Source organism: Polistes dominula, unplaced genomic scaffold, assembly GCF_049000335.1.
Source record: "Polistes dominula isolate Pdom_NZ unplaced genomic scaffold, Pdom_raw_medaka contig_28, whole genome shotgun sequence".
Lineage (NCBI taxonomy): Eukaryota > Metazoa > Arthropoda > Insecta > Hymenoptera > Vespidae > Polistes > Polistes dominula.
In genome coordinates this window covers 5449233-5462022 of record NW_028300879.1, presented here as the reverse complement: position 1 = coordinate 5462022, position 12790 = coordinate 5449233, and the positions used below count along the sequence as shown (strand labels likewise).

Here is a 12790-nt window from a genome sequence, read left to right as displayed (position 1 = left end):
ATACCTCTTCTCCACGTGAGATTCTTCGCTTTGCAAATATTATTATTCTGAGATCACGTTCGACTTCAACAATTTCAGCGACACAATTAGGATTACAAGAATGATTAATATATCGTGCAAGTCCACCACAAAGAGTTGCATCAACCACTCTTTCTTCGTCTAATCGAAACATATAAATACCACGATTCTAAAATATTAAAAAAAAAAAAAAAAAAGAGAGAAATAAGTAGATAATTTAAATGATTAACATGACATGAAAATATTAATGATAATAAAAGAGAATACAGTGTGTATAGAATTAAAATTCTACTTACCCTAGCCTCGTATTGCTTTTCTCTAGTTTCAGCTAATTCGGTTCGTATAATTTCTCCTATATATTCGATGACCATTGTATGTTTCTCAAGATCACGTGCAGCATATAAACCAAGACCTTGAATTTTGGAACGTGCTAAGTAAACGTTATTTCGCCACTCCTGTTTCATCTTCTTATATTGGGAGCTTTTAGAATGAACGAACTGTTTCGAATATGGACAAGCAACTTCACCAGCTACCGTAGCAGTTGGTACAAAATTAGCACGGGCGGATGAGCCAGTACGCTGAGTGTGAGGTCGTTTCCAAGGTAGTTGATTTCTTAATCGAGCTTCGGTCCTTGCACTGCCAGTTGGATTAATAGCTAAAGGTAATTCTAATAAAGGATTGCGTCCATATTTAAATCTATAATCTGTTAGGGTCTCAATGCCAGGTAAACTTTCAAGGACTCGTACTACTGCTGGTTCCGTAAGCCCGAAAAGATCTTCGCCAGAAACGTAACGTGGAAATAATTGGACACTGTGGGTCGATCTACGTAGTTCAGCAAGAGGTTCGAGGATTCGACTCCAAACGGCTCGTGGAGTAGCGTCACGTAATTCAACATCTTCTTGCAATGGTTCTTGTACTAATACTCTGAACTCAGGTCGTCCTGACACGTCGTGGATAGAACAGACATATCGGCAACGTTTATTGGGCCTTCTCATGCTCCAATAAAATCGTACGATTTTATAACCGACCGGATAGATGTAATTAGGTGTGTGGAAATTAGCAAGTTGGTGTGGAAGCAATTGTCCTACACTTAAGAAAATTAAACTACCCACTCTGAGTAGATGATTGTGTTCAGAGTGATGCATTACCGCTGCCACTTGTCTATTTTCGTCACGATTTACATAAACTCTTCTAAATACGGATAAAGTTGTTAATTCGTTATCTTTCTCATTTTTCTGTACGTGCTGCGGGCAGAAGGCGCTCTAAAATTTTCATTAATAGACGGTTAGCGTGTTTGACGTTTAAAGAGTTAACATTTCATAGTATAAAATGTAGATAACTTACTTTGTTTTTATAAAATACACAACCGTCTTTAACGGCGCAACCAAGATGATAATAATTCGTACAACGCGTTTTAAAACATTTCACTGTGGCTCCTGGTTTTTCGCAAACGATACAATTAAGTACAAGACTACGTTGTAAAGCAGGATCTAAGTTCATCAATGCACCGTTTACTGTTTCATATACACCATCCGACCACAATGCACAATTTAAATGCACCCATTTGTCAACGTCGAAATTAAGTAATCGAGCTGGTCCATCAGCAGTACCGTCTCCTTGACTTTGGCAAAAAATGCATCGACGGCTGTCTTCTGCTTTTGCTGGTACCACGGTCACACCCATGCGGAAAAGCATCTATAAATAGAATTTTCATAATATTTTATATTTTAATTCTTTTATAATAATAAAAAAAATATATATGTATGTATGTATGTCAAATAAACATACGTCAGTAATTTCTTTATCGGTAGGTTTTTTATATTTAGTTGGAGGTTGTATTGCACCCATTGTCCAAGTCTTATATCTAAGACCTCTCCATACTTTTGCAGGTGGGGCTGGCTCGTTCATTTCATTAGACAGTTCTTCGAGAGCAGCATGTTTCTTTGGTCGTTTTTCCTCTGTCAAATCTTCTCTGTTATCGTGTAATTCAAATTCATCTTCAATTTTTATTCTAACTTCCGATTTATTTTCAGGCTCGATTTCCATACTTTCCACGTGGTCTATAGATTGCTTGAGTGAAAATTTTTTCTCCTGCATTTTCTTAAAATCATCTTCCTTGGGATCTGCCTTTGGACATAAATGGTCTACTATCGTCGCAGCCTGTTAAAAATAAAAGTACAAGTGTAAATTTTTAATATATGCATTCCATGGGTAAATGTTATGTTTCTTTTAGGGTTCACATTGTTCATATTTAGATATGAACTTACTTTTTCTTGGGTACTCGTAGGTGTTCTATGTATTAAAGCAAACTGCATGTAACATCCTGCTGAACAAAAACATAATTCGTCGCCGGGTTCTGCTTCTTCCTTACTCAAAAATGGTAAATCTGATACTTTTTTTCTTATTAAGCTATTTAATATCACAACATCGCAATGACGACAGAATTTGGCAGCACCATTTAAAATAGTCTGTATGTCAACTGGTGCTATAACAAATAAAATTGAATTTATTTCTTTTCATGATGCAGGTCCAATTATGTCATACAAATTAATTAATAGAAGATTGATAATGAAAAATAAAATTATCAAATTATTTTAGTCACCTCCTTCTTTGCCATCTTTTCCCTTAGTTCTGTAAAGTCCTAATTTTTGACTAGGAGGAGTAGTGGTACGTTCTACTATCTGGTAACCAGTTGGAGGAGCTATGTTTAATATATTCGCCAAATCTTTAAGTACACCCATTATATCATCTGCAGCTTGACTATTTAAAGTCAAAGTAACAGTAACATTTCCATTCTCTCTCAATGGTGTTGGTGGAGATTTTCCAAGTCTATAGTATAAACATATATAAAAACAAAAGATAAAAAAGTGAAAGAGATAATTAAAGGTAAGATTTAAATAATTAATAACACTAATCGCGCGAAACATACCTTGGAATTCCTAAATTTTCTTTATCTTGTTTGGTTGTATCTCTTATATGAGTAGGTTTAAGTCTAATTGGTATAGGAGAAATTAAAGGTATGACAGGTGATACTCTTTTCAACCAATCAGATTCTTCATCTGATTCTTCTTCGATTAATCTTAATCCTGGGAAGTGTGGGACAAATTCTGGTATCACACATTCTGGAGATGACGAACTTATTATTGTATCGGGAGAATCAATATCACGATTTGTTACCAAAGAATTTTCTTTCTTTTCATCAGCTGAAATAATGATTTTCATTAAATAAGAAGAATTTAAAGATGTTATTTTGTTAATTATTTATACCTGTATGTGTGTTATACATACCGTCATCTAGTTTTAGGGGTGGAAATTCCTGATCATAAAATCCTCTCTGTGTAGATACAGGCTGCTGAGGTGGTAATGGTTCTAATTCGCCAAAAGGTTGAGTATTATAGTGATCAGAGACACCAGGTAAACTAGCAGAACCATATGGACCAACTAGGTCTCCAGTTCTGGTATTGTAATCCTTCTGATTTACAATTTTGGACAAATCCCCTGATCCAAAAATAGGACAAACACCATAATTGCTTCCTAATAAAGGTTCCAACACTGCCATTGGTTGAAGTTGTCGTAATTGAATCATAAAATTATCGATGAACGTGTCATAATCTTCGTCTAAACGCGATACTTTTTTACATCGTTTCTTTTGAGGTACCGTTAATGCATCCTTGCCTTGACTCTGTTTACGTTTCTGCTGATATTGACGTCTTCTTAACTTTTTGAGATCTATACAAAAATATAAATAATTTATATACCTTATTCATTATAAAAATTGATTAATAATACTTCGATGATATATCCGAATAACATGTTAAAATTTCGTCGCACGGCGAACCATATATTCTACCAAAAATTGAATTGTAAAAGAACGGATTTTCAAATCTGATTTTATCGGAAAAGGAAGTCTCCAATGAAAAAAGGTTTTCTTATTTTTTTCATAAGGAATCACCCTGCGACTCACTTGTACATGTTATTCAGCTGGACCCTGGATAAATAATGTACCAGTTTTATCATCCATAGAACCATCCATAAGCTCCTCTTTGGCAGTAAGAAAGTCTTTGGTATCGGTTAGCTGGGTAGGTGTACCACTGGACAGAACTTCATCGAGAATTTCCTTTTTGACTTCTACTAAAGGCACTGAATGTTGTGCATTTGCACCCTGTGACATCTGTGATTGGTGACCCATAGAATGGGGCACTGTATGAGGCACTGATGGCTGTACTGGACTAATATGTGTAGGTTGTTGTGATGTAGCTATAGTTTTTTGAGTTACTGGCAATAGAGGTTGAGATTGTAAAGCTTGAGGCGGTGTAACAGTTGGGACTTGTTGTGTAACGTTATTTGAAGCTTGTGACATAGCCTGCGTCATTTTTACAGGTACAGTCGTAGATACAGGCTTTATTTGTGATATCATTCTCGAAACTATCATAGGTGTAGGTGCACGTTGCTGTTGCACTTGAGCAGTACTTGTGATAGCAGGGTCATTAGATGTTTTTATCTGAGGTTGGCTAGTATTAGAATCCTGTTGTAATGAAGATAATACTTCACAATTTTTTGTTGTTACTGGTGCTACTTGTTTCACAGTTGGAGCAAGTGTGAGTTGTTGATTTGCTTGTGTAGTAGTAGACGCAAGTTTTGATGTCTGGTTTGTTGTTTGTTGCTTTACCATTATATCAATGGGTCTTTGTTGGGTCAGGGTTGGTGTAGATGTTGCTAATGGTGGTGGAGGTGGTGGGGGTGGCGGCGGAGGCGGCTTTGGTGGTTCTTCCTTTGTTGGTGGACTTTGAACTTTAAGAGGAGTAACCGAATGCGATAAAAACGAAGTCTCTCTTGCGAGAACTTGTTTGTTAGCAGGAGATTTGATAGTTGGTGTTTCATTTACCATCGGTGGTATTCGATAAGACAAAGTAGGTGGAACTGGCGTTGCCAATTGTGCTTCCAATGATGGTACCGAAGGCAAAGTTGGTCCTTGTGAGGTACTAACTGGTACTGGTGGTAATGCTGGACATACCGTATTTTGTAATAATTGTTTTAATAATACATTTTGAGATTCCTCCATTCTATGAGAATTTGTTGTCAAATTAACTTTACCAGTTTCTAATTCGTTTCTTGTTGTAATAGGTTTTTCACTGCTTATTTGCAGTTTAGAACTTGTCTCGTCTTGTTCTTTTTTCACAGCAGAAATCTGACCTAATCCTTCCAATTCATTATTCTTATTGTCAATAGGTAAAAGACCTGCAGTCTTATATGAAGTTTGCCCAGAACTATGCTGAGCTTGTAAAAGTGTTGGAGTTTGAGACAATGTAGATTGTAATATACTGGTAGTAACGTTAACGTTGCTTGTACTAGACGTTACTGTAGGTGGTACAATAGTTCTTATACATTGCATAGATGTACTTATCGCCGTCGAAGTAGAATTAGCAGCAATGCGAGAAGTTGTAGATGAACTATTTGAGCTTGCTTGCAAATTTTGTGTTCTTTGTACAGATGGCGATGGCACAGCTGAACTTAATAAGTTACTGACCTGTGTAGGAACAGTGTTTGCTCTATTTCCAGCGATCGTTGAATTTGTATTAGATAACATAGCATTTAACATTGCGTTTGAGGTAATAGATATTCCAGTATTAGTTGGTTGTCTAGAAGTTACTACAGAAGAAGTTTGCAATGTAAGACAATTTGTTGGTTGCGATTGAATTCCACTTGAAGTTACTCGTAGAAATGGTTCAGAAGTTGTTACTTTGCAATGACTTGAAATAACACTGACTGTAGAGTTTGTACTTTCTTTACCCTGTGAAGTGTAAGTGGTAGTAGTTGTAGTTTCAATATCTGCTTTATTCGTATTCGCATGAGGAGACGGTGTCATGCATGTCTGCAAACGAAGATTCGAATTAGATTGTGTATTATTAACAGAATTCGGAGAAGATGTACTTGTGGATAAGATTGTTCCAACTTTCGGTGCTGAAATTACCGAGGACACCATGGTAACGATCGTAGGTTGACTGGTGGTACAGTTTTGAGAATGATTTGTCTGTAAAGAAGAAAGTAATGTTCTCAATTGATGTGATACATTGGCCACGTTTGATGTAAGCTCTGTAGGCTTTGATAAAGGAGAAAGATGAGGTACTGTAGTTGTACATTTTTGTAATTGAGCTACTGTGCTCACAACTAACGGGAGAGTGTGATGTGGTGGACTTTTCTTAGACACAGATCCTGTAGGTGATGGACTTGTTTTTTGAGGCTTAGGCGACATTTTACTTTCTGAAGATAAATTTTCATTTTCTAAATTTTCTTGCTCTAAATCCAATAATGAATCTTGTAAAATATTAAGAGGTAACGTATCCAATGGTGTTGGTAATTGATATATAAGACTCGATTTTCTAGATCTGTCTTCATGAAGAATATCGTTATTTGCCATCTCTGGTTTAGAAGATATTATATTATGGAGCATGTCTAATATATCATCTGAAGACTCTTCCATTAAATTTCTTTCTTCATTAAGACAATGCTCTAAATATGGTTTGTTAGATTCCATTTCTATACAAGATACATTGTCTTTATTCTCTTTATGTTCTTCTTGATTGACATCATTTATAATTTGATTAGTGCTGGTATCAGTGCTGCTTGCTTCAGTAGTAGTAGTAGTAGTAGTAATAGTAGAAGTAGTAGAAGTAGTAGAAGTAGAAGAAGTAGTAGCAGCAGTAGTAATAGTAGTAGTAGTCGTAGCAGTAGTAATTGTAGTAGTAGTAGTAGTAGTAGTAGCAGTAGTAGTAGGTTGTTTTACCATTTCCTTAGTTTTGTCTACTTTGACTACTTCCGTGTCTGTACTATCTTGTTTATTGTCATTATCAACAGCTGGTTCAGTATCATTTTCTAGAATATTTACAAGAGACAAATCATCGGCAACAGGTGACATTCTTTTCAATGTAGAAACATTTGATTTTTCATCCGGATGTGCATTCTTTTTCCCCGTCATATTATTTTCAGCAGGATTATGAATAGCTTCTAACATACTTTCTAATTCATCAGTTGTATTTAATGGATCATTCTTTTTATCATCTGAAAGTATTGTATCTGGAACTGTAGTTGAATTAATATCTACTTTAGAGACGAGATTATCTTTTTCTTGATTTTTTTCCATATGATCCGTTTCGTCTCTTTCACTTTTTCCTTTTCCAGTGTCCCTATTAAATTCAATTTTATCATCCTTTGATGTTACTACGACAATATTTTTTTTAGGTAAATCAAGTATTGACATTTTTGGTTTTGATAAAGTAACTGATGTAGGTTGAACACTTAATAATAATTTCGTAGGATTACTTGTTGCTTCTGTTGTATTTACGTTCACATTTTGCACAAAACTGTTACATTCAAGCTGCGTGGTAGGTGTTGAAATTGAAACTTTTTCTTTTATAATGTACGTAGTTGATACAATTGTATCATTTACAGTAATCGTTCTTAATGTATTAGATTCAGACTTGGATTGCTGTGAAGTAACGGTTATATTTTCTAAAACTGCTTGATTAAGTTTAGCTGCTATTTTAGCATCCGCTACAATAGTCGTCATATTCGATGATAAAGTAGTTTGTCTTTGAGTACTCGGTGAACTTGTTATTTGTTCCTTTGTCACGCATACAGTCGGAAATGTCGTAGATGATTTAGCAGTTGTATCCGATGTTACTACTGTTGTCGTTACTGTTACTGCATTTGTTTCAGTTGTTGTACATGTTGTAAACATAATTGTAGACAAACAACTAACTGGTAAATCAATATTTGTCTGATGTAAACTAGAAGGAGGAATTTGACTGTATGTTACACTTTCTGGAAATGTGAATGCCGTAGGGCTTTTTGTTTGCTTTGTTTCCTTTTGAGATTCTGATTGATCCTCGTTTGAAGATTCTTTCATAAGATTTTCTTTAGATACATCTAAATTATTTGTAGAATCTACTTTGTCGTTCTCTTCTTCGCAAGATTCTTTAAAGAAATTATCTTCAGGTGATTTCGTACTATGGTCAATAATAACAACCTCTGATTCACTATCCAAGGATACCATAAGATCTTGATCTGGTGAGTGATCCATGTATGGTCCAGGTGATGGATCTACACGAAGTTCATCTTGGTCAGGGGACTCTGGTGTATCTGTTACTGCCAATAATCGTTTTCCAGAATCAAGTGTCCTTACAATGTCTAATCTTAAACCTTTTTTATTTCTCGTATGTGAAGGCGCAAGATCTTCGTCACTTAATACAGGTTCGTCAGTTTGAGATTCTGGATTTTCAATTTCCAAAATTTGTACCAAATCATGTCCTTGACTACCGTCATTAACAAGTGCATGACAGAGAGAATCGTTACTATCAGCAGATAAATCCACAACCACATCAGGTTCAAAAAGTACATACTCTTCCGGCATATCACTATCAAGCGCACTTGTCATAACATCAACTAATTCTGAATCTCCAAATTGTTCTATGACAGTAATGTCATCATTGTCCCGTTGGGCTGTTGAACTTAGAGTTACCTCGGTGTTAACTATTGTCTTATCATCGTCATAATCTATAGTATCATGAATAGGTTCAAGTTTATCACTTGGGCTTCCTAATTGTAATGGACCATTGTCAGGTAACGACGGCGTCTGTTTTAATTCTGTAGATGTTGGTGGCGTTTGAGGTGGTGTATGAGAATCATCGTCAAAATCATTATAATCTGCACAAACTAAAGAATTAATTTTTGATTGCGGTATACCTGTTTTCCTATGTACGGCTGATGTATTAGGTTTTTCATCCATATTCAACAGATGAGATTCTGCAGTTTTGCCTTTACTAGTTTCTGGTTTTGACCACATTGGAGAACCACCTCTTAGGCCAAGTTTAAAAAACCCGTACCTTCCAAAATTAGGTATGAATGGTAATGAACTTATTGGGTTATGTGGATTTCCACCTCCTCTATTTGTATGATCTACAGATGTCTGTTCTTGTTGATGCTGATGTTGAGAAAGTTGTTGTTGTTGTTGCTGATGTTGAGAAATTTGTTGTTGCTGTTGTTGCTGTTGCTGCTGTTGTTGCTGTTGCTGCTGTTGTTGCTGCTGCTGCTGTTGATCATTTGACATTATAGCGTTACCTGAATTTTGAGAGACATAAACTGGATGCGGTGTATGAGGAGTATGTGGTGTTCTTGGCGTTCCAGGATTTTCAACACTTTGCGGTCTATCAGGCATTGCTGGACTATTACCAGTAGATTGTCGTCTTTGCATTTGCATTGGAGAGCCACCAACCATCGGACTACGAGGCATTGGAGAATTTGGTGTTTGCGATGGTGGTGGTGGATGATGCGAATTATTAAGTTGATGCTGTAACATCGGTGACGTTGATGGATGATTACGAGCCATAGGGCTAGGTGGTTGGCATTGAGCAACCATCGGAGACGTAGGTGGATGTGTATGCATTCTTGTATTCATTGGACTTGGAGGCTGAGAAGTTTGACTTAATTGTTGTTGAAGCATAGGCGAACCCATCGTTTGCTGTACCATAGGACTACGTGGCATTGGTGAACTTGGTGGTTGCCCATAATTTTGAGATATCTGTTGATGAAGTTGTGGACTTGGCGAATTTGCAGGTTGAGATACCATGGGAGAATTTGGAGGTTTTTGCATAGCAGCTCCATGCTGTTGTTGTTGCTGTTGCTGCATTTGTAAAAATTGTTGTCTTTGTTGCTGTTGTATTATTTGTTGCCTCTGTTGTACCATTTGTAAGTTACGGTTTATAGCATTCTGATTATCTTGAGTTACATTATTTATATCATGCTGTTGCTGCTGCTGTTGTTGTTGTTGTTGTTGTTGCTGCTGTTGCTGCTGTTGTTGTTGCTGCAAAATTTGTTGCTGTTGTTGTTGCTGCAAAATTTGTTGTCGTTGTAGCATTTGTTGAGTCATTAATGATTGCTGATTGGGTTGAGGACTTCCAAGCGGAGAACGCTGACCATATACTATTCCTCCTTGTATTTGCATTCTTGGTCTTTGACCAGGTTCTCCTATTACTGGTGGACGAACGAATCGTTGAGTAAGTGCATGCAATCTAGCTCCTTGTTCTACAATCATTTGCTGAGAGTTCCGTACTTCAGCTGTGAAAGAACCTGGACTCGTAACATGTCGTCCTGTTATAACAGCACGATGTTGTGGTGAAGTCATTCTAGTAGCTGCGGGGCCACAAATGCCTGGAGATGACATAGCACCTGGGCTGAAAGGATTTTCCTCGCCTTGCGAATGAGGCGTTCCGATTCTTGGAGATGGTTGCATATTATGAGGGGACATCGTTCCTGGATTTGCTGTTTGTGGATTACCAGGACTGTGTTGCAATAATGGTGGATTAGGACTATGTTGTACCATTGATGTAGCTGGTGAATGTTGTATCATATTTGCAGAGACACTTCCAGGACCTGGACTTTGAGAAACAAGTGCAGCCGGACTATGCATTGGTGAATGTTGGGAAGGAGACATTAACGGTGAACAAGGTTCACTATTTTGTGACTGAGATTGTTTTTGTTGCTGTTTAGTATTATATTCTTGTATCAACATTCCATGTTGTCTCGATTGTTTTCTACTAGCATCTAAGTGTTTTTGTAATACTGCTTGTTCAGCCGAAATTCTTTGAAGTTCATTAGCATCAGATTCTGTTAATTCATTTCCAGATTTCCGAAGTTGTCGTTGTTTGCTATTAAGAGACTGCGTGAAACATAAAACATTAAGGAAACATAGTACTATTTGTATATAAAATATCACTAAGATTTATTTTGCTTACTTTTCTTACTTTGCGCAGCTTCTGGACTTCCGTTTCGTAAAACTTTTGTTGTGAAGATAATAATTGTTGTTGATGAGTTAACCACTGTTCATATTGAATTTGAATTTGACGGTCTTGCTCGTTTACTATATTATCTGGTGGAGCCGGCGGTACTTGTGATTGAGCTAAATGGAATGTAGTTACCCTTGCTGTAATAAAAAAAAAAAAATAAATAAATTTAAATAACGTGTACAATTATTAATAAATTGACTACTGACGTTCAGGTGTTGTTTGCGTAGAAATTGGTTGTCTGGGTACTTGAACTGCAATCTTTGCCGCGTCTGGAACTGCTTGTGGCCAATTTTTTCCTGGTGCAGATGGTGGTCTTGGTGTACATGGTGGTCTAATAACAGGAATACCTCCAGGCACTGGTACCATTCCTTGAGGAGGGGATGCTAATGGAGCAGAGCCTAAAACGTCTGCTCTCAATCTCTCAAAGTCACTATCGCTTAAAAGACTTCCACTAGAAGATGTGTTATCAACTTGTTGTTGTTGCTGTTGTTGCTGTTGCTGCTGTTGCTTTTCTTGCTCTCTTTTTTTCTTGTTCCAAAAGATCCTCTAATAGCAATGGTTGCTCCTGCGAACATGACTGCTAACAGTTAAGGTCACTTTCTATTTATGTGGAATCATTTCATTTAAGCAAATGCATCTTTCTTAGATATCCAATTGAAACAAACAAACAAATTAAAAAAGAAAAAATAATAATAAGATCAACAAAGACAATTTTTTCATCTAGCATTATATATATCTTTTTATATTTATTATGAAATGCATTTCTAATAAACTATGACATAGCTATATCACATTAAATAGCATTTAAGTATGTAATTTGGAATAAAACATGGACATGCGAAAATATTACTAATAAATTAAATATCAATATATATAAGCATTTGTAAAAATATATTTTATCTCGAATAATTTTTAAATGGCAATAAAACGTAGAAGAAAGCTAATTATAATTTTTTTAAATGAAAAAGAAAAAAATAATAAAGAAAAATATCTTATAAGTATATCCTCATATGTAAATCTTTTACACAAAAGTTAAATTAATCCATTTAAAAGTGCATGCATACACAAAATACATTGCACAATCTTAACATTAAAAAATATAACTAGTAATAAGATTTGTCAAGCGTAAAATTATATGGTTAAACAAAAAATAATAACATCTTTTGTTAATGAAACACATGTATATTTTATAAAATTGTTCGAAATGGCAACTCATATTGTGATTATCTTTAAAATTTAATTGAAATGGTTAATATTATATAGTTGTTATTATTATTATAGTTAATATTATTATTATTATTAATTAAAATAGTAAAATATGCAATAATCTTGTGTAATACATCCTCATTTTCTTTTTACTATTGCAGGTGATTTTCTGACTATTTGTGCCGAGTTGAAAAAATGCCTCAAGTCTTGCTCACCTGCAGAAGCAAGGGTCTTCGATGAGGGTGAGGTGCCATTGCAGGTGCACCAGAATGAACCACTGGGGCCATTGGTGGACCAGCCACTGGCATTGTGTGCCCTATATGAACTGGGGGCCGCGTCAAACCCCGCCCACCTGGGCACAGCCCCATCTAGACATGCACCAACACCAAATGCATTGCAAACACCCAGGCCAAAACACCATTTTACCAGCCAATACTTTTTAGATTAAATAAATCGCTTGGCTACACCTACTTTGACAGCAAACTTTTCTTTCTTTTTTTATGCGTAATACAACAAATGTATCTTAAATCTCTTCTCGTGTTTTTTTCTTTTCTTTTCTTTTCTTTTGTTTTGTTTTAACATACGATTAAATCTACTCTATTATCGCGACATAATATTAAAATCTTGTTTATATATTTTTTTTACGTAGCTTCTAAATCAATGCAAACTGTTACTTCATTTTTATTGAGACATGAAATAATTTGCATAATACTATAGGCCTATAA

General features: G+C 35.8%; 1 protein-coding gene across 1 annotated transcript in view; it reads right to left on the bottom strand.

Moving 5' to 3' along the window:
* Positions 1-12790, bottom strand: part of LOC107066902 (uncharacterized) — a 33809-nt gene that overhangs the window by 7492 nt on the left and 13527 nt on the right. Inside the window, 13 exon segments of the mRNA XM_089174356.1 lie at positions 5-187; positions 315-1280; positions 1363-1713; positions 1807-2178; positions 2286-2503; positions 2621-2847; positions 2948-3221; positions 3307-3747; positions 4024-10732; positions 10809-10996; positions 11066-11384; positions 11386-11436; positions 12281-12433. Of these exon segments, the coding sequence (XP_089030482.1) occupies positions 5-187; positions 315-1280; positions 1363-1713; positions 1807-2178; positions 2286-2503; positions 2621-2847; positions 2948-3221; positions 3307-3747; positions 4024-10732; positions 10809-10996; positions 11066-11384; positions 11386-11436; positions 12281-12433 (10452 nt within the window).